Genomic DNA, 22,074 nt, shown 5'->3' on the forward strand with positions numbered 1-22,074 from the left:
TTCTTCCAACTGGAAAATTTGGATCTGAGAATCCTCCACAAAGGCTGCCGTGAGGCTCCGACTTCAGGGTTTCCAAGATGATACACAGTATTGATTTCCATGGATGTTGTTAAATTCCATGTATGTTGGGGAAGAACACTGGGTTAACCAGATTCTTCTTACGGTTAAAAAAAAAAAAAAGATTTATTTTTAATTATGTGTATCTGCTGTAAGTGAAGTGCTTGTAGAGGTCAGAGGCGTTGGGAGCTGCCTGGAGCTGGAGTTATAGGTGGTTGTGAGCGACCTGAGATGGGCACTGGGAACCGAATTCTAGTCCTTTGAAAAAGCCCATAGTCACTCTTGAGCACTGAGTCCTCCAGCCCCTGTCACATTTTGTTGTTGTTTTTGAAACAGGGTCTCTTTATGCAGTCCTGGCTTTCCTGTAACTCCCTATGTAGACCAGGCTGGCCTCAAACTCACAGATCTGCCTGTTTCTGCTTCTGAGTGCTAGCATTAAAGGCATATGCTATTACATGGAACTTCAAAGTGAAGGTACTCTTGAAAGCATTATCTCCTGGAACCAGTGTTTTATTTTCTGTCTCCTCCAGCAAATTTCTGAGAAGACGATGTGATAAACATGGTACCTTTGTCTCGTCTTCCCAGCTCAACTTCCAAAATGCTCTTTTCTATGGGTCCAAATTTGCTTGAAACATTCTAGACTTAAAACTTGAACTGCATGGTTGGCCAGGAGTTAGTCCTTTGCCCCCTGCTGTGTTCTGCAGATGTATCTGTATAGCAGTTGCGGCTTGTTGCCACTCCTTAAGCCTTGGGTTCACTTTGGAGTGTGCAAAGTCCTAGAAAGGCATCTACTCTCCAGAAAGGCAGTCTTGGTGGAAAGATGCCTGCTTTAACACTTCCTTATCCTGAGTACATTTGTGTAGGTTTCAAGATGATTGAGCAGTGATTTTTAGAAAATGTGATGTGTGCTTGTTGTCAGGATGAACAATACTTAAAAACAAAAGAAATCAAAGCAAACTTTTTTCGGTCTTTCTATCAGTTAATACTCTCTCCAAGGATCTCAAGTGGGTTGGGTTTCCATCTTTTGCAAAGATGAATGGAAGAAAGCTCTGCCACAGCTGGTCCTGAGGGGAGGGGGCATCTGCAGAAAGTTTAGCACCTCCTTTCTATGGGCAAAGGAAACAACCTTCTGGATTAGGGCTTGGAGATAAGTGTGGTTTCCAGTTTGCATCAGTTCACTATGAGAGATCCCACTAGGAGAGTGGTGCTCCCTGCTGGCCATTCCTACTTAGGGTGAATGTGACTAGGGTCAGCTATTCAGGAAGTCTGGATGGTGGGAGCTATATTTGAGAATCTGAGGAAAGAGTTCAGAAGCAGACATGGAGAATGGTGGTAGGTTAGGAGTAAGCAGGTGTCCTCTGTGGGCCACAGCATCCTGGCATCTTCAGTCATGGGGTTCTCCACTAACTGTGACTGATTATAGCTCTGTGATGGAGAAGCTGATGGATAAAGCTTCTGAAGAAGTGGGGTGGTGGCAACATTAAGGCCAAGAAAGTGACAGCTGTGTTTCATAGTGGGCTAGTAGGAGAAAGTCACAGGGATTTTGAGCTAGACATTGTTTTTTTAAAAAAATATTTATGTGTATGAGTGTTTTGCTTACATTTATGTATGTATGCATGTGCATCATGAGCATTCCCGGTGAATGAGCACCAGATCCCCTGGAACTGGAGTTATGGATGGATGGTGGTGATGGGACTTGGGGCTTCTGAAAGAGCAACAAGTAGTCTTAACTGCTGACCTGTCTCTCCAGCTCCTGAACCAGGTAGTCCTCAGGATTCTGGGATTACTAATGCAAATTAGGATATCTCATGTTCTGAGCTCCTCCATTTTGCTAAACACTTTCAGCATCAAATCACGACTAAGAACTGCTTCTTCATACCTGCAATATCTCCCATCCCCCAAGTTTGTTTATCTTCTCAATCTGGGCTTCAGAACCACTGGAAGTTACGAAGAGGTAGCTGACTACCCCACCAGAACATGCCTGATACAGTTCTACTGCTTGGTTCCACATTAGAAGGCAGCTTTTCCCCGAAGATCCAACTCAGTCCCCAGGCATCTCTAAACTAGTGAGTGCTGGCTTCACAATGAGATTGTGTTCAGGTGTGCACTGCTAATGACCCAATCAACTTAACATTGTTACTCTAGGAAGCAGGACTGCTGGAATCCAGTCTTACTTCTAACTATAAGTGGCTTTTAAGACACCAGGAAAAAAAATTCTTGTCACTCAAGTTTTAGGGAAACATTTTATAATTTATATATAAAATTTCAGTAAGAAACAATGTAAAATGACAAGAATATCCACCTTACATTAAGAGTCAAAACAATAAAATAAAACCCAAATTTAAAAAAAAGAAAAAAAAACCCAAAACAATGAAAAACCCACACAACAATGAATGTAAATTTTAATTATAAAACAAGACTATGAACAGAGCATTTAAAATGATCTCAATCATTTGGCAACTCATCATATCATTGCAAGAAACAGATCTGATCTTAAGAAAACGTTATTTTATGAAAAACTTAAGTTGGACAGTTTGTTCATTATGGGAGTTAAAACATGTTTAAAAAAGAACCTGGTGATAAAACCAGTTTCCTATCCTGAAATAACTGTATAAAAGAACATGACATCTTGAAGCTGAGTAGACTGGGGCAATCTCATCTTCACAGACAGGATGGAGACGGTGGCAGAGGCTTGGGAACAGCACAGAGAGGAATGGACCCCCAGAGGGTGTAGGATGCAGCTTTACCTGAACCAGTCATTTACGTTAATGGAGCTGGTGGTAAAGCCACAGAGCAAGGGTTATTGAAAAACAAGTTACATTCTTAGAAAACAGTCACGACTGTGGACGGAAAGCAGCGGAGTCCGTTCTTCACCTAAACTACTTTACTTGGATGCATGCGTGAATTTCTGCTTCCTGCCAGGCCATATGCAGATAGTTATAGGGCAGGCAGAGTCCTAGAACTCTTCTACTAATGACTGCATAGCATTTAAAACCCTCTTTTCATTAAAAAAAATAATAAAATAAAATAAACAGATATATAGTAAAGTTCACAGATAAGATTTCTCTGTAAAATAAATAAAGTGTTCATTGATTAGCATCATACATTGAGTAAAATACAGCCTATTTTTACATGTTTATATACTATACACAGATCCCCAGGGGGCAGCCTGGTGTCTGATGGGCTGGAAGGATTGCATTAGTGATGTGTCACATTGGGGAACCCCAATTTCCACTGTTAAAATATACACCTACTTTGCTGAGTTCAGATACAAAGTAAACTTATTTTCCTGTATCTGAAGTGACTGTACATAATACCGTCTATGAACAATGGTTTATAAAGCTGTTTAAAACATAATAAGAACAAGCTTGCACCTAGGAACTTACAGCACATGCAAATCCTTTTCTGGTTTTAAAAAAGAAAAAGCCCATGGGGCGAGGCTTGTCCCTTTTCTCTCCACTGGGTTGTTCTTCAGGAAGCCAGGGCCAGGGCAGTCAGCATTACCGCTTCGCCTTTTTCAGAGGGGTTTCGTCCACTTTCTGCTGGCCTCTTGTTCGAGCTCCAGGAGGGCTGACTTCTCTCTTGCGCTTGACAGAAGGAGAGAGCTGCACCTTTGATCTGCATTTAACAAAAGCCAAGACAATGAGGAGAGTTCAAATAGGTTGCTTCAAATAACTTGGGAGTTCTTTAAAACATGACACCGGTATTTAATACTAGAAGTGCCTGGAACGGTCTGGTTCTTTACCAACCTTAAGCAGAGCACATATGGGGCTCTGTAAGAGCACAGAAGCCTGCACTCTGTCCCAGCCCTACCACCCTGAGGTGCTGACCTTGGTCTTGTCACCATCCTTTCCTAGACCCTTGTTCTACTGATATACACAGTCCCCACTTGAAACAATGAGCAGGAACATAGCAGGATGTCAACCTAGCATCCGACAGTTTAAACCATACTGCACAGGGTAGTACTAGGGAAGCCAGCTGGCATGGTAGGGGGTTTCAAGGAGCATGGTAACTGAACTCAATCATGCCACCATCCTCAGACATGTACAGCTCTTGTTGGCTCTCGGAAGCTTTGAGGAAAAAGCAATCCAGTGCCCAGTGCATGTCTTCACACAGACAGCTCTCTATTTTGAGCACTCCAGACTGCAGTGCTGTCCAAGCACTGCTATGCTCAAACAAATAACTCATCTTTCTCCATGTTTTGACAAGTGATTTCTTTTTCCTTTTTGAGATAAAGTGTCATGTAGCCTAGGCAGGCCTTGAACTCCCTATGTAGCATAGGAAGCATAAGATGACTTTGAACTTATGATCTCCCAGCTTCTGATGGTGATGTGATTACATGCATGCACCATTATGCCCAGTTTATGCAGTGCTGGGAATCCAACCCAGGACTTCATGCCCTCTAGGCAAGCCAAGCACTCTACCAACTGAGCCACATGCCCATTTCTTCCCTTTTTCTTATTAGTCTATACAACCCACCTGACCAAATTTCTTTTTTTTCAACTCCAGTTCAAAAGCCCTCCTCTGGGAAGCCTTCCACAGTACAGAGCCACAACACAAGCAGCTTCCTCCCTAGAAACTATACAGTGCTTTGGACTTTTACCATAGCACTAGCCATTATAACTCATCTCCTATGCTTTTTCAGACTGTAGGTTACAATCAATAGTTATAGCAATGTGGTAGTAGAGGATGACAGAAAATGCCACTGTCACCATACCTATAAAATTCTACTAGTGAGCATTTGTCTGTTACAGTAGCTAAAATCTGAGCACCAGCTGCACTGTGACACATTAACTGTGGGTTGCAATCAAAACTTTGAAAGTCTTACACACATTCATTTCTGTCATTAGAAAAGACATTTCTCTGGGCAGCTGCTAATATTAAACATGTTATCTAACCAGACTGCCAGTATCTGCTCATCATATGGTAAGCAAGCAGCAAAATTTTATAGACAAATTAAAGAATTGGAAAAACTAAAGGTGCAGGATAGGAAGAAATGCATGTTTATTGCTGAGAAGACATGCTTGTTGTTCTTCTGACAGCAAAAGAAAACATATTGAGTTGGATGGTGTTGCAATGAATGGTTCTTACAGGTTATCTATGAATGATCTGAGTACAGCTAAGGAAGATGTCCGTTAATAACCCATTACAAGTTGTGATATGGGAAGCCACTGGCCACAAGGAACACTAAGTTACTGTAGAGCTGCTGTGCAACAGAAGCCAGTGTTGTGTTGTGAGTTGTTAGCAGGGAGCAGAATCTCTAGTCAGGCTCCTTCTCTCCATTTGTGGGAGCTGGTATGTTGATTAAGCCCTTTCCTTATACCCAGAAGCCTATTGGAAGTATAGGCTCACAGGCCCAATGCTTAACAGACACACTTGGCATGTCTACCATGTGATTTCTCTGCACACTCAATTCTGAGAAATGTTCATCCAGACTGTCCTGCTACTCTGACAAAATAAGGATGAATATTTCATCTCACCCAACAAGGATGAGAGAATTTTCTTCCTTTCTAAGACTGGTGGGGAAGAGTACACACATATTACAAGTGTGCTATGAGGATCAGACACTGTAAGAGAGTGCAGATCAATCTTTGTATTCATGGAATCATCTTTTGTTTATGAATGTTACCATATACAAAGAGCAAGACAAGTTCCCGACATCAAGGAAGAAATAACAGTTAAGGGGGAGAAGCAAAATTAGGCTACCTACACCATCGCCACCTGCCATTACCAACTGTTTAGTGCCGGCTGCAGATGCAATAGAAGATGAGAATGGGCTGCAGCAGAGAGGAGGCCCTGTAGGAGAGGGGCTTGAAAGGACGGACCTGACTCACCGAGGCAGGCAGTGAGCACCCACTGCCTTAGCACAGCAGAGGCAAAGAAGGAGGACTGTGGGAAGCAGAGGTGAACCAGGCTGCGGTGCAAGGTGCAAGCTGCAGGGAGCTGTTTGAGAGCGCTTTTGTTCTGTTATCTCTACAATACTCTAAACCTGAAATGACTCTAAGCTGTGACATGCTTCACCACACTGTGCAGACTGAACTAAGCATTCAGACATGCAATCACTTGAGAAGAAACATGCCTGACTTCAGTCTCTATATAGGAGAGTTGGCCAGTAAGGCTCACAAGAGTCAAGGACAAACCTGTATGGCTGGGCTACATGGCAAAGCCACTGATGGCACTTTTATTTTAGGCCTTCCTATTTCTGGAAACCCATGATCCCCCAAGACAGCTATCTGGTGAGACAGATACTCTTAGGAAAATAGGAAAAGTGTTACTTGGGAGTTAACAACTTGAAGCGCAGGCAGGGACTTACCTTCCTAATGGGGGAGATTTACTAACTTTTTCGATGGTAGGTAACTTCTCTTTTGCTAAGTTTTGGCGATTTCTAGGAGAAACTGTTTCTGGGATGCCAAGTTTGGATGTTGCACGTGTAGATGGCTTGCTATGATGCTTTCTGAAACACATTATAGAGACACTGGGCAATGGTAGCACTGGATTCTCTAGGCCATGGACTACTGGAAAGGAAGAGACTTCTCACAGGCAAGACAGCTATGGATACTCAAAGAATCAAAGGGACAGGGTCTCTTGATCATTGCTAGTAAAGACTTCAATGCCAGCCAGGACTAACTCTACCTTCAGGGCACTGTCTCTGCTTTTCCTTTGCATATTTTACCATAATTTAGAAGATGACTCTGAAAATAGCAAACATATTGGCAGACAAGGGCACCAAAGAGCTCATTAAAACAGAGTAAGACCTTGAAGTTATTGAAAGCATGGCACACAGCACTAAATGCTGATGCTCCAAGTAGTCAGTTATACAAGAAAGAAATCAGATTAGAAAGAGCTGACTTTCCAGAGAAAAGGAAGAAAATGGATTTACTTAGTATACAAACTAAGAACTAGAAACTCCAATTTGGATGCATACTGAAATCAGTATCTATAAGATCAGAAGAAGCCTTCTGGATTATTTGGTCCACACCTGGTGTAGAGCATTTGTTTCTTAGAGAGAGATAGACTAGAGAGCAAACAATGATAAGATGACAAGGAAGCTCAGGACAAGAAGAAGGCCTGGAAACTGCCCTAAATATGTAAGGGGAATCATTACGAGGGACAAAGATGAACTTGAAACAAGAAGTCACAGGGAGGCTGGCTTCTATAGTGCACAGGAAGAGAAGGCCAGGGAGGAAGAGGTTCGACTGCCCCTGAGGTCTGTGCAAGAGCAGGACCAACACAGAGGAGCTGCTGTGGCTTAGGAGCCCAAGGTTAGCAGTACTAGAGGATCAGAGTGTAGATCCCACACTGAAGACCCAGGAAACCACAAAGATACCAGAGCTCTGGGACCAACCAACAGATGTTGAGAAATTTAAACCAAACAGAAAAGCATCTGTTAGTAAATCTCATGTTCCTAAAGAACATTGACAACACTGATAACTCATGATCACTAACCTATAAATTACATGACTTATTCTTTTAGAAATGTATTTTCCTTATTCTTAAAACAATACCATACATGTATATAATGCAATTTGGCTATTGTTTTGAAGGCAAACCTGCTAGAGATTGTTGGATATAGTCTGGAAGACAGAAAGTCTAAGCAACGCTCTGTAGTTGAGCCCACTACACTGAAGGACATCTAGGATTGTGTAAGAGGGAAGCAGAGGTACTAATGAGATAGGGTGCTGCACTCCGGCATGTTCACTCTCTCAGCAGAACTCTTGGTTCAGTGACTCCTATTCATGTCAGCTGTCCCTTCTCTGCAACCCCTCTCCCTCCAAAAGCCCAAACATTAGGCTATTTTAACTTTAGTCATATGAGCTCCTTGACTTTTGTCTTTTGTCTTTAATTAATCTCACTCTTTTGAGAAATCAAACCATGTTGCTAAAGGCTAATAATGTCTAAGTTTGGATGCTTTAGAAATGGGATGAATTTAAATCTTTTTGTTATTTTATTATTATGGGGACAGATGTTAATGGTAAATCTTCAAAGTAAATATTTCCGACCTTTTTGATTAGTTTTGGAGAACAAAATTACAGAAGACTGTGCCAAGGTCAACAGTGTGTGAATGACAGTAAAACTGGAATACTCCTGCTCTGGCAACAGTGGTGAACACTAGGGAGAACTATGCAGTGCAGCCACACATTATCTCTCAAAGAATGCAGTAGGAAGGGGCACTGCTGGTGTTAATAGGTGCAGTGGCAGGGAGGAGCTAGGGATGAGGCTTGTGGGCAAATACTACAACAGGTTTCCTTCCTTTAGGACCTTGTCAAGCCTAAAATAATTCATTTTATTTCATATCCTTTAACTTAGAAGAAGCAGAGAGAACTCACTGGCTTCTTCAAACTCATGTGACCACATGCTGGGTCCTCCCTCCCCACCCCCAAAGTTTTGTGACTCTACTAGGGTTTGAGAGAACATACTTTAGGGGAACACACAAACTCAGGCAGTTCATCAGGGTCAGCACAGGTGATGGCTGTGTGTGGGCCTCTGGGCTCCCTCATGGTCCTCAGCACAGTGTCTGAGAAAGCAGATGCTTAAAAATGTCTGGAGAGAATTGACAGGTTTCATCAAACAAGCTCTTAAACCAGGCAAAGACTTTGAAGTAATCTCCCAGCAACTGAGACAGAAAACACATTCTCCATGAGATGATACAGTAGAGACGAGAACACGGAAAGGAAACGGCTTCAACAGAGTCCCATGACACCCAGAGCTGCTTCCAGACAGAGCAGCTGCTGAAGGCTCTGGAGGCTCTTGGTTGTTCCCATTACCTCTGGGCCTCTGATCTAGTGGTAGATCTCGTGGTGGCTCCCAAGGGCTCATCCTCCTCCTCTTCTTCCTCTTCCTCATCAGACTCCTGATCTTTTTTATCCTCAGATGTTTCAGAAACTGACTTCTGGCGCTTTCTTTCTGGCTCTGAGGATTCTGTTCAGACAGAAGGGTAACACCTGGACTATACAATTCCCAAAGACGCTTCCCCAGGACAGTCATGGAGTAGAACTCAGGGTCTTAGCAACTTGGAAGCAGAAGAAGTGCTTTTCCACTTCCTTTTGGTCTCAGTACTTGCAATTCACAACTGTTTACCTTAATCTCAAACACATTTGGGATAGTTTACTTATGCAGCTCACAGCCAGCATTTGCAAAAACTTCACACGAACTCAGGAAAGCATCTGGCTGTGCCATTTCTGGCAGGGATTAGAGCCATTTCACACACATTTATGCAACATTAATTCTAGTTGCATCCGGCGTGATTTTTCATCTAAAAAGTACTTTTTAAAAAAGTGTAATTTTTGAAAAAATAAGACTGTAATTAACAATGTATAGATGTATCTATTTCTTGTGCTTTTTGTTTTTTCCTCTATTTACTTTGTTCCATTTTTCACAATAAACCTATCTATCTATCTATGTCTGTCTGTCTGTCTATCTGTCTGTCTAACATCCTGGCCACAGTTTCCTCTTTCTCCTCTTCTCCCAGTACCCTTCCCCCTGCCTTCCTTCTCTGCAATCTACTCCTCCTCTGTTTCTGTTTAGGAAAGGGCAGGTCTCCCATGAGTATCAGCAAAACATAGTATATAAGTTGCAGTAAGACTAAGCACCTCCCCCATTTCTTTTTCTTTCTTTCTTTCTTTTTTTTTTTTTAATTGGCCTGTTTTCTAAAGAGAGAGAGAAAGAGAATTAGACTTATACCAGCATCATCTGATGAAGTCAATGAGCGTTTGGGCTTTCTTCCTCTCCGCCGCATACTTGCTATTTTTTCTTCATTATCATCCTAGAAACACCATATTAAAGTTGAAAGGGTGGTTAGGTGAGCATTTATTAAGTTTATTTCTACAAGAGACACTTTAATTAGAAAACTAGCACTTACATTGCTTGTACTTCTTTCTTGTAGGCTGGCTGTTTCTTTATTGGTCTCATCTTTAAAAAAACAGAAATTAAATTTCAGCAGTAGGTCTGACCTGTTTTATCTGTCATTATTCCAGCTAATACACTGTTACACAATTAGTTATTTTGGATTTTTAACCCCAGATTTGGGAATATCAGAAAATACCATAAAGAAAGATCTTAGGAAGGTGACCCACATGTAAAGATAAAATTCGGGGTTTGGGAGGTAGCTAGCTCAGTCAGTGCAACGCCTGCCTTGAAAGCATGAGGACCCGATTTCAGACCCTCGAACCAACATGCTGGTGAGGTGGAGGGAATGCCTGTGGCTCGTGGCCAGCCAGTCTACCCTAACTGGTGATTTCCAAGCATATGACATTCTTGACGATGACACTTGAGGCTTTCCTCCAATCTCCATGTGCAGGTGCAGACATACATGCACACAAGTACATCACCCTGCCCTACTCTCACACATACATATTAAAAAAAATATAAAATGCACTTATATTTCCTATATACCTCATCCACGTGGCTAGAAGGTAATATTATGCAGTATTTTTAGTGTGTCTGTATTCTGAGAGCAATCCACAGGGCAGCTATGGAAATTTCCACTTTATCATGTCAACACCGGAAAAGTTTTGGATTCTGAAGCATTTCAGATTTTTGAATAGAGATGCTTCTTCTAAATCTCAGTACTGCTCTATAAATACTTCAACCTCAGTTTACAGTTTGGAAAAAGAGGCTTGAATAACTTGGTTTCTATAACTTGTTCAGTCATGCAATTCATGAGTAGAGTGGTATTTGGACTCTTTTCACTCCAGATACACACATCACGGAAACAAACAAAGCAATAAATGCATTATAAGTCTGTTGGGAGACTATACTTTATTCTTTAAACATCTGTCTTATGTAGATGTTACAATTTTCTGAGAACACATTATGGTAAGGAAAAAAAAAGATAATGTAGTATATTATTTCAATATAAAATTATGGGCTAGTACTCAAAAACTCAAGAGTATTTTTTGGGGGATGGGGATAGTGTCTAATTTTGTAGCCTAGGCCACCACTCTGGTCTTCAAAGGGTCTATTCCTCATAGATGAAGAGTGTTTTCTCTTTTCTGAAGGTTCATTACACTAAGGAACATGGAAAAGTTAACCCAATAAGATCAAAGAAGTCTGTCCTAAGCTGGTCATTATTACCCAGACTCAGAAAATAACAAAAAAGCAAAATCACCACATAATCACATAGATCACAATCTTTATAATGAGTCCAAGGTATGAAGACTTCTCCTACGGATTTAAATACTATAATAAAAGCAGGTTACAAACTAAACAGAAGCAGATTGTTCCTCTCTTAGCAAAACAAAAATAAAAACAACAACAAAAGCAAAAACCCACAAAAAACAGAAAACCCAAACAACAGAACCTTCATTTACCAAGAGACAAGAAAAAACACGAAGCATGATCAAAGCTTATAGATAAGTAGGTGTGTAAAACCTGTATACAGGCTTATGTACTTGCTGTATCTTGATGACCAGACTGTAAGCTTTCCCAAGTTACACAAACAGCTGCCATATTCACCCCTTTTCATATTATCAACCTTAAGCCCACTGACAGTTTTTTCTTTCATTTAAAAATCCTTATGCTAGGAGATTAAAATGTACAACCCACTAAAAAATCTGAACAAGGCAGACTAAATAATAAGGAATGCTTCTATTTCTATTAGCCTCCCATCCAGGGGCAAGCAGTATCAATATTTTGTAATATTTTTCTTCCCTTTGGAATGAGGACAAAATACTTGAAATGATTTCATCTTTTTAAGATCTCAAGTCTGTAGGGTACAGAGGGTTCTTTCAGACATTATTATTCCTCTGAGCTTAGTTTCTTGGGATGTGCCTCTGCTTCCATGGTAACAGTGCTCCAAAGAGCTACTTCTTCCATTTCACCTCAATCTACAGCTTGGCCACTGCAGTGATTTCTCTTCAGCCTTCCTTCACTATTTTGCTTTCTACAGTCTTGCCCTTTTGTGATGACAATGCCCCAGACTAAAATTCCGACTAAAGAAAAAAAAAGTAAGTATATGTAACTTTCTTTTTTAACCAAAAGTCAACTCATTTCATGGAGAAACAACAAAATCTCCCCTAACATCCAGGCTTGATTCCCTGCTCAATTAGGAAAAACCTCTTATTTAGAAAACTACTCTGAACAGTCCTTGTGCATGAACTGAAAACATAGTAGCTCCTTAGATCATAGGCTGAGGAATTCTTGGTACATACCTGCTTGGCTGGCTTTCAGTTTGCTGCTAGGTGGAGATTGTTCTACCTAAGTTTAAATGAGTAAAAATTAAAACGAACAGTTTGTCATTATCATATAGGAAGGCAACCAGTAAATTTTAAGACATTTACTTAATACATTATCAGAAAAATGGGGACCTATTTCTTGTGGCTGGTCCAGCAGAGCTGGCACGTATGGGTGCCCATGTTTCCGAATAATCTCTGACGAGTATACTCCCACCACTGTGCTGCAACTCTGGAGACTGCCAGAATAGTGAAATGTCCAAACTGTCAGTTTTCCCTGAGGCCAACAAGCGCTTTCACGTGTGGTTCTCGCACTCTGCAGTCTTAGATACTATGAGAGAAGTACTTTAGGTACTACAGCACTGTGCTTCTTCATAGCCAAGAAAGCAGTCTTGAAGGCTTACATGACTGGCTGCAGGCCACAGGTCTGGGAGGAAGTGACAAAGCTGAGGTTTAAATCCAAAGTGATGTTTTCTAGGCACTACTCACTGCCATTCAAGTACATGGAATGAAATCCTCATATAATGATTTCACCGGGTATGTTCTTCAGAGTCAAAGAGAAGAACATTCAAAGATAAAGTAGCAGTACTGGGAGATGGTTGACTTAATAAAATGCCTGCTCTATAGGTTGGGATCCTAGCACCTGTGTAAAGAGCTGGGTGCAGTGATGAACATTTGTAATCCAGAGTTAGTGGGAGAGGCAGGTGGATCCAGGGAGTTCACTGGTCAGCCAACCTATCTGAATCATGAGCTATAGGATAATGGAGAGACCCTGCCTCAAAAAACAAGATGGGAGTTGTAAGGAAGACACCTGATGTCAATCTCTGGCCTTCATGTGCACATGCACATGCATGCATTCACATATGTGTGCTCCCACATGAACACACACTATACCCATACCCACACAAATAGCATTAATAATTCCCCTGCTCTAAAATCAGTGTATATTCAGTCTAAAAACAATTCAAGAGAAAATCATAAGGCAGCAAAAGTCATCAGAAACTTCCCATGGAAAGTCACTACTCAAAACCACACAAAACAGTGAACTTCTGTATTTTAACCAAGGCTCTCTAATTTTACATAACTGAGCTTCTAGGAATTGATGGAACAGGCTTAATAATGGCTATTAAAACTCTGTCCATAGGAAGATACTACTAATCAAGGCATCATCTGAATGGCTAGCCCACCTTTTAAGAAAGTCTTTTGAAGTACTTAAAGTAGTTTACAACACTAGATGTTCACAGGCCAAGAGCACATATTTGAATGTTTTTTTTTTTTTTTTTTCTCATCTTTTGCAATTACTTACAGAGGTAATGCCAGTCTCTGTTTTGGAATCTTCTTCTAAAATAATAATAATAAAAAAAAATTACTTAGATGGTCAGTTCAGAAAGTTCTTGTGTATGACTTGAAAATGAGCCAAACACCTACTCGTTTTCAAGGCTGTTTCTGTCGGGTATTTTCGAGGTCTTCCTCTTCTCCTTTTAATAATTATCGGCTGATCGTCCTAAGAGAGACATGAGAAAAAACCCCCAGTAGTAAAAGAATAACTTACTCCCCACTGTATCAATTCAGAGTTCCGTTACTAACAGGAATAAAACCCAGCTTAGACAGGATGTTGAAGGTCTTGCATTTACTCTCACTGCAGTCCCCCTGCTTAGTGAGTGTGACAGTCCTATGAGTCCAGAGTCCCACAGGAGTAACAAGAGCTTAGTGAGTGTTGTCCCAGACAAGAACTATGTATGTCCATTTAAACTGGGATTTGGTTCAAGCTACTTGTGGTCAAATGCTATCTCCTACAGGAAAAAAAAAAAAAAATCTAGTGAGTTTCTCACAAGGAACTGTTAAAGAGTTGGTAAACTAGCAATGGCTAGTCTGGACTTAGAGGGCTCTCTCAGGCCACTGTCATTCTCTGACCCAGAAGCTCCCTGTGAATGACTAGGCTGGAAGCAGGCACGGCTGGCACAGACTTGGTGAAGACAGCCTCCTGTGAACCCGTGACTTTGCCTCACCATGCTGGGTCTCCTTGGCCCTCCTCCTGCTGCTCCCATTTCCCCATTTGCTCCTGCAGTGCTAAGCTGCTAGGCCAGGAACCTGACAGTGTCCCTGTAGAGTATTGGACTGACCCTATGTAATGATGACATAAGTAGGTTTCACATAAACGCTTTGATGAAATCAGACAAAAAGAACACAATTAATCAGAATGACATTAATAAAGCATACTGTTGGAACAGTGTCCTACTGCACTAAAACTGGCTGAAAAGTACTTATGAAAAACTCATGTAGAGGCACAGGACACATTTGGATGTCATTTTGGAGAGAATCAATAGGAAAACCAATTCTCACCTCCTGTGACTTGATATCATCTTCATTCAGCTCAATCTTTTCGCCTGTACCCTCACTGCCGCTAAGGTCATCTGGGGGAAAAGGCAGAGCTCAATGCAATGCTGGTAACCAGATAAGCTTTCATCACACCCCAGAGGATCTGCACAGTCTCAGACACATACATGTGCACACGAGATGCACATACACACACATACTTCATTTGCATACCTTCATTATTAAAACTAATAAGCCTGATTATAGTTATTTAAGAAACAGTCCAAAAAAAAAAATAGCCGGGCGGTGGTGGCGCACGCCTTTAATCCCAGCACTCGGGAGGCAGAGCCAGGCGGATCTCTGTGAGTTCGAGGCCAGCCTGGGCTACCAAGTGAGTTCCAGGAAAAGGCGCAAAGCTACACAGAGAAACCCTGTCTCGAAAAACCAAAAAAAAAAAAAAAAAGAAACAGCATACTTTGAGAAGAAGATTCAAATTAAAATGATCCCCAACTTTACAAACTTAAGCCTAAGATACTGTACTATCTGGGGGGGAGCAAATGGGCAAAAGGACATCCCAGCAGTTCTCCCAACCCCACAATTCTCCAGAGTTTTCTTGAGTGAGAGCAGCAGGAAATATTAGATAGAAGGATTTAGAATGTGGAGATAAACAGACAGAAAATACAGGATAGCCTCAAGAGGGCCTGGAACCTATTCCAACCAGCCCTGACTGTTTTTGCCCCAGGGTATTTACAGAAATGCCAAGGGGTGGAGCAAAAGACTTCCCCCAGCACAGTCAAGTGCACACCATCTCAGACACCTGCACTCAGGCCCGTGGTCTAATCATCCCCTCTATGTGGACCTGCTGGGTAAAGCCACTAGGAACCTGAAAATGGGCTCCCACAGTGATGTTTAGCATTGGCTGAGCCCCCAGCACCCACAAGCAGGACTTTCACCCACCTCTGTCGTCCAGGGCAGTACTGGTTTTTTTTGAACTTGTTTTAGAGAATTCCTCCAGATCCCCAGAGTTCTCTTCCTGTGGAGAAGTTGAACAAGACCAGAGACTTCATTTTCAAATTTAACTTTGTCTCCATTCATACTCCCCTGAGTCTCTCTCAACAACAATGTCCTAGTTGTCATGTAGAATAGTTTGATAAATGTTTTTAAAAACATAACCATTATTGCAGTTAGTGCAACTGTTAAAAAGAGATTAAAAAAACTGAAGGCAGAAAAGCAAGTTTAGATACAAAATACCCAGGTCAGGGTTAGTTTTATTTTCTTCCTCTAAAATGTACTTTTTCTTTTTAAGAGAAACTTCAAAGGAAGAATTATTATAAATTACAATTCCTTATGGAGTGGTAGAGGAGAAAGGTATAGGGAAGGAGTAAGGGAATATGCCAAAAAGAACATCTGGGGATTCAGATGAGCTAATTTAGAGTAGTAATCCCTAACAGTTAACTTATTCACGTTTAATTGAAATAAGTTTTGAGCATGAAACATCAAGTGAACCCTGCCAGCTACAACAATGACCGGCCATAAGTTGCAACAGTGGCATAAACATCACAGAAGCAACCAACCACCTTCTGATTAAAGTCCCACTCCATATGACAAAACTCATACCTGGACTATTGCCGGGCCAAGAACTTGTGACTAGAGAACCTACTACTATTTTTGCTAAATGGACACAGTATTAAACTGACTCTTAATGACTTATTTATTATACCCATAGATGCACCTCTTAACCCTCATCAGAGAAGCTTCTATTTGTAGTAGATAGAGAGCAACACAGAGATCTACAACTGGCCAAGGTGCAGAGAATAAAAGACTGTTGACTGCTTAGCCCTCAATGGGACATCTACATCATATCCCCTCCTCCCAAGGCTCAGGGATCGTCACAGAAGAAGGGGCAGAAAGATTGTAAGAGCCAGAGGTGGTGGATCGCTATAGGGAAACAGTGTACTTCGGACACAGCAGGGAAGCACCACATATGAAATTATAAGCCCTGTGGTGCAATCTCAGGCCAAATAAAATCCCAGCATGGAGAGGGAAGACAGATCTGAAGTCCAACTATTGGCAACTAATAGCTACTGGGAGAGGGAGAGTCAGTTTTCTTTGAAGTGTTTCCCCTGGTAGGTTTATCATGCTCCAGTGGAAGGCCATGCATTCAAGAATATATGGGTAGTACAAATTGAACTTGATGGGTTAAAAAAAAAAAGCTGTTTCTGTTGAGTAGGAAAGGGATGAGAACAACAACAAATCTATTTCTGGCATGTGTTTTGAAAATGTCTTTTGATTAGTCAAGTATTACTAAGTAATAGGAAGATCAGTTCTGGTGTTCTACACAGCAACACGGCACAGATAGTGGCAATGTATTATATTAAAAACGGGAAGACAGAATGCTGAGTGTTTTCTACCACAATGAAGCAATAATATTTAAAGAAACAAATAAGCTCATTTTTATTTGAACACTGCACTTATATATGTACCACGCTGCAACACGGTATCTTACCATACATACACTCACACACACACACACACACTCTCTCTCTCACACACACACACACACATACAGTTTTTATGTCAACTAAAACCTAAGTTACTGTTTAAACAAAACAAAACAAAACTCCACAAAATGTTGACAGCACTAACATGCTCAAAAAAGTAGCCAAAGTAGGAGGAGATCAAGATTAAAAAATTCAAGTTTCAATTTTACTGCTTTAATGGTCTTTTATATAACTGTAAGTAATTTCCATTATTTTAAATTTGAATTACTTTTTGAATGACCCATTATTATCCTCATTTCTTTCCTTTCTTTTTTCTTTGTGGCACTGGAGGGTCGAGGATTGCCTTACATCCCTCCCTTCACAAAGGCAGTGTCACCAGGTGTTTTATGTTATTTATTTTTTGCATGTGCTTAAGTGCACACATGGCACATGTATGGAGGTCAGAGTCACTTCCCCCCTTGCACTGTGTGGGTCTTGGGATTTGAATTCAGGCTATCAGACTGGACAGCAGTGCCTTTACCCACTAAGCCATCTTGCTGGCCCACTTTTCAGAAACTTAAGGAGGTATAAATACAAAGCAAAAATATCCACATTATACCATACTTAAGGCTTTCTAAACATTGGAGTTTCTGGCCTACTTTGAGGCAGATCCCTTCTCCCTAGTAATAAGGAAGACAAGGAGCTTGTGTTATCTCCTAGTGATAGCAGTGTGAGTTTAGGTGTTTCTCATTTGTCTGTGACTACATAATGAATGGCTTCTTTGTAGGAGCCCTAAGTATCCAGTGTGGAGGGTCATTCCTGTTAACACTAAGCTAACAGATCCTTAAGTTCTCTTAACTGATTACCTGTAAATTCTAATCACATGATGCTAAACGCAGATCATTCTCAAGTTCTCTCACCTGCGGAACTCCCAGCTTTCCCTAGGGTATCTTGAAAACACTACATGACCAGGACCAAGACAAGGAGTTACAGACCATGACTGACAATGTAGCTCAGTGACTGCAGACACCAGGGCTAGTTTCTGTATTATTCACAGAGAATTTTAGAATAATTTTAAACAGAAAGTAGAATTAAAAGCCGTTCTGTCATTTAATTAATATTCTAGAGTAGTGGTTCTCAACTTTCCTAATGCTGTGACCCTTTAATACAGTTCCTCATGTTGTGGTGACCCCCAACCACAAAATTATTTTCGTTGCTACTTCATAACCATAATTTTTTCTGATGGTCTTAGGCAACTGCTGTGAAGGGTTATTTGACGTCCCCAAAGGGGTCGCAACCCACAGGTTGGGAACAGCTGTTCTAGTGGCTTATCACTCTTTCAGCTTGGGAGGGCACAGGCTTAGAATATGGAAGTTCAGCCCACCTAAGAACGCCTAACAGCTGTCTCTAGAGCAAGCTATATAATTTGCCCTCATGTATCTATCTAGTGACTTCCAACCTTGACCCTTTTCAAGTGCTGAAAGGTGGAAGGACAGAGGTGTGTCTGTGTTAGTTGGTGTTTGCTCCAGTTCACATGTGGCTGAAGATGCTGTCCAGTTTTAGTGTCTAGGATAGACTATATATCCGGTTAGGGATGATTCTTACAGAACAAGCACTGGGTCCCTCAAGAATTCTGCCAGCTCCCAATGACATGCAGGAACTCATTTTTATTCTGTTTTCCATTTCCCCAGTGCCTGGAATTTTTCCAAATTAAATTTTTAACTTCTTTTAGTCTTGCTATACCAACTTGCCAATGACTTATTGCTTTTTTTTTTTTAAAGATTTATTTATTAATTATGTATACAATGTTCTGCCTGCGTGTACGCCTGCAAGCCAGAAGAGGGCACCAGATCTCATTACAGATGGTTGTGAGCCACCATGTGGTTGCTGGGAATTGAACTCAGGACCTCTGGAAGAACAACCAGTGCTCTTAACCTCTGAGCCATCTCTCCAGCCCCCGACTTATTGCTTCTAAAAGTGATACATCTTTATTTCATGAGCTGTCATAGGAAAGGTAAAATCACTCCCAACCTAGTAGACTAGTCTACAGATCAGCATTACTGTAAAATGAGACATTAAATAGCTTCTGAATATAGCTTCTGTGCAGGAAAATACCATTTCATAATATTGAAAATATTATCTATGGATGCTTTTTTATGTTGAAGGACTGAAGATAGAGTCCAGGGTCCTATACACTCTATGCAAATGCTTTCTCGCTGAACTATCAGATTTTACTTAAATTCATTATTTAAAAACTTATATGAAATTGGGGGGGGGGAATCTCCTTCAAACTGCTTCTCTATTAATTTAAAAGTATTACCTTATCATCTAGTTGTGAACAGGGCAATGAGGAATGAATTAAAAGCCTATTTCTTTTCTAGGTACACACCCACTGAAATTCATGGTACTATGCCACTTTTCCTTCTTTGGTTTTTAAGAGTCCTTTCTTTTTATTTAGTTCACCAGTTCTTGCAGACACAAGAATTCCTGTAGTGTGCTGGAAGTCAGCTGTTATATTTGCATAAAACTAGAACTAGGTGGAGAAAAATAACATGGGCAAGAGAGACAGAAGATATCACTCAAGAGGTCCCCAGCAGGAAATGTGCAAATCTGGGACAAGCAGGATGGGGAGCAGAGGGAAGGCAAGGACCCACAAGCTGCTCCTCTAAATCCCGACACAAATGTAAGAGCTATGGGAAAAGTGCAGATCCAGGGCTGCTGGACTTGAGGCAGAAAGTATTCAGAGGTAGCATATCAACATTTCTAAGTAACACATATCACCACTGGTGCAAGTACATCTATGCTAAAAGCACATCAGAGCTGGAAGAAAGCATCTGGAAATGCTGAGAAATAAGCAAGATCACTGAACAAAGTTATAAGTGAACATCAAATCTAACTGTCATATTACTACAATCTTGCAGTTTATGATTATAAAGTAGCAAATTTATATATCTTTTATAACAAGCTGGTTATTGTTTAGATACATGATGGAAGGATAATAGAATAAAAATTGTAAGTATTCACAGTGATGCAATTAGGCTACCTCCCTCCCTCCAAATTTAGAACTAATCAGTAGAAAAATACCTTTGTGTCATGTGGCTCAGTTTCAGAATACTGTCTCTGTGCTGTTTCTATTCTGGAAACCAGGACATCTGGGCTATCATCTGTAAATCACAAAAGAATCACAAAAGAACAAAAACTAACTGAAAATGAAATACAGTTCTATTTTAGGGCAGTTGCAGATTTTTTTTAGGTCTGTGATACACTAAAGCCAAAAGTTATTCTAAATATATTTAAAATGTTTGAGATTTGAGCACTCAGCAATGGTTGAACACTCAGCATTGGTCTTTGGCTTGCTGAAGAAAGGGAGTATAAAAAAATCTCCAAAAGTTATCAGGGCATGATAGTTTACCCCTGAACTCAGGAATGGAGGCAGGGAGGAGTATTGCCAGTCCAGGGCCAGTCTAGGCTAAATCTCAAGATCTTGTCTCAAAAACAAAAAACAGTCCCACCCTGAAGTCCACATGGTACCATGAGGTCTAGTAGGAAGGGCTGGGCACATGGAGTCCCAGGGACACTGGTACTTCACTTCCTTGAAAAAGCTCAACCCAAGAAGCATGGCCTTGAGCGGGACCTGGGCTGTGCGAGCAGGCTGCTTGGGGGAAGTAAAGGAAACCTCTCAGCTTTAGCCTATATTTACTAGATGCTATGAGGATAACCTGGGACTGCACATAAAGAACCATGTATAGTATCCGAATGTAAAATGTGAGTTATTTATTACTATAAAATAATCACATGCTTCTACTTAAAAAGGAGAAAATTCTATTTTCTCATATGTTCACTTAAGTATTTAATGAATTTCTACTCCGTGTCAGGCACTGTCTAACATGGCAGTCACTAGCAACATGTATTTCAGTCTTACTCTGTAGCTGCTAGGCCTGGACCTAATGTCCTGCTGCTCAGTCTCTTGAGAAGCTGAGCTTCCAGGTCCATGCCATCAGGCCCAGCATTAAGACAGAAAGCATCAAGGTGCTGTGCCATTATGTATTTAGATTTATTACTGTGGCCCATGCTAACTAATACACTGAAAAAAATATTAATGAAAAAAATTCAGTCTTTCATCCACACTGACCATATCCAAATGCCCACCATCCTCTAGTACCCACTAGCCATTATACAGATAAATAACTATGGGACAGCCACTAATGTAGCAAGTTCTATCATCTGGCTGTGTTACAGGCCATAACATCAACAAGGTGACACAGAGGCATTATCTCATGTGCCTTTGCTAAAATATCTCACTAGCTTTGCTTGGTATCTGCCCACAACAAAAATCATAGCATTCAGTGCCACTTACGTGCCCCTATAACAAAGATTTGTGACATGTCCTCAAGTTGGGTTTTCTCCCGGAAATAGCCTAATTTCTGGATCTATGTCTGAAAAGATCCTATTGGTGTCTCAAATTAGCCTCAAAAGTATTTATAAAGCAAAGTTACTATCTTCATGGATTGTTTTATTGTCCCACGTCATTAGCTATGAATATAACTTTTTGGACATCTAGTACAGAAGCTCACGTGAATACCTAGTTCATCTTCTGAGGAGGGGTAATCCTGCTTTCTGTTTCTTCCAGACATGTGTCTTTCTTCCTCTTCTTCAACCTGGAATTAACAATGGCCATGTTACAGGCAGCAGGATCTGCATCCAATCAGTTAAAGTAGGACACATAGTAATAATTTCTATCATTTGCAGTAAGTAGGTACATTAATTAAAAAAAATGTTATTAGAAATTCTGGCACCTGGTGGGTGGTGGTAGCGCATATCTTTAATCCCTGCACTTGGGAGGAAGAGGCAGGTGAATTTCTATGAGTTTGAGGTCAGCCTGGTCTATAGAGAGAGTTTCAGGACAGCCAAGGCTACACAGAGAAACCTGTCTCAATAAAGCAAAACAACAACAACAAAAAAAAAAGAAAGAAAAGAAAAAGAAATGTTGGCACCTTTACTTAGACTGAGGTAATCACGATGAAAGGTAGTGCAAACCAGTGCACTTTGAA

At 40.9% G+C, this 22,074-nt stretch overlaps 1 protein-coding gene across 7 annotated transcripts in view; it reads right to left on the reverse strand.

Moving 5' to 3' along the window:
* Positions 1–2,436: 2,436 nt before the first annotated feature.
* The window catches only part of Bod1l1 (biorientation of chromosomes in cell division 1 like 1), a 54,698-nt gene continuing 35,060 nt past the window's right edge, over positions 2,437–22,074 (reverse strand). For 5 of the 7 annotated variants that reach the window (XM_052734836.1, XM_052734835.1, XM_052734831.1 and 2 more), the window contains exons 16-27: positions 21,606–21,681; positions 20,108–20,187; positions 15,501–15,576; positions 14,571–14,641; positions 13,656–13,731; positions 13,534–13,568; positions 12,207–12,252; positions 9,917–9,966; positions 9,739–9,820; positions 8,823–8,976; positions 6,371–6,511; positions 2,437–3,675 (exon numbers count right to left, since the gene is read on the reverse strand). In XM_052734836.1, coding sequence (XP_052590796.1) covers positions 3,558–3,675; positions 6,371–6,511; positions 8,823–8,976; positions 9,739–9,820; positions 9,917–9,966; positions 12,207–12,252; positions 13,534–13,568; positions 13,656–13,731; positions 14,571–14,641; positions 15,501–15,576; positions 20,108–20,187; positions 21,606–21,681 — 1,005 coding nt within the window. In that variant the 3' untranslated portion in view covers positions 2,437–3,557. The remainder of the gene's footprint in view (positions 3,676–6,370; positions 6,512–8,822; positions 8,977–9,738; positions 9,821–9,916; positions 9,967–12,206; positions 12,253–13,533; positions 13,569–13,655; positions 13,732–14,570; positions 14,642–15,500; positions 15,577–20,107; positions 20,188–21,605; positions 21,682–22,074) is intronic. The other 2 variants (XM_052734839.1, XM_052734834.1) reach the window with 1 other exon arrangement.

The sequence above is a fragment of the Peromyscus californicus genome, unplaced genomic scaffold (assembly GCF_007827085.1).
Source record: "Peromyscus californicus insignis strain IS unplaced genomic scaffold, ASM782708v3 Scaffold_13__1_contigs__length_99412109, whole genome shotgun sequence".
NCBI classification, from domain to species: domain Eukaryota; kingdom Metazoa; phylum Chordata; class Mammalia; order Rodentia; family Cricetidae; genus Peromyscus; species Peromyscus californicus.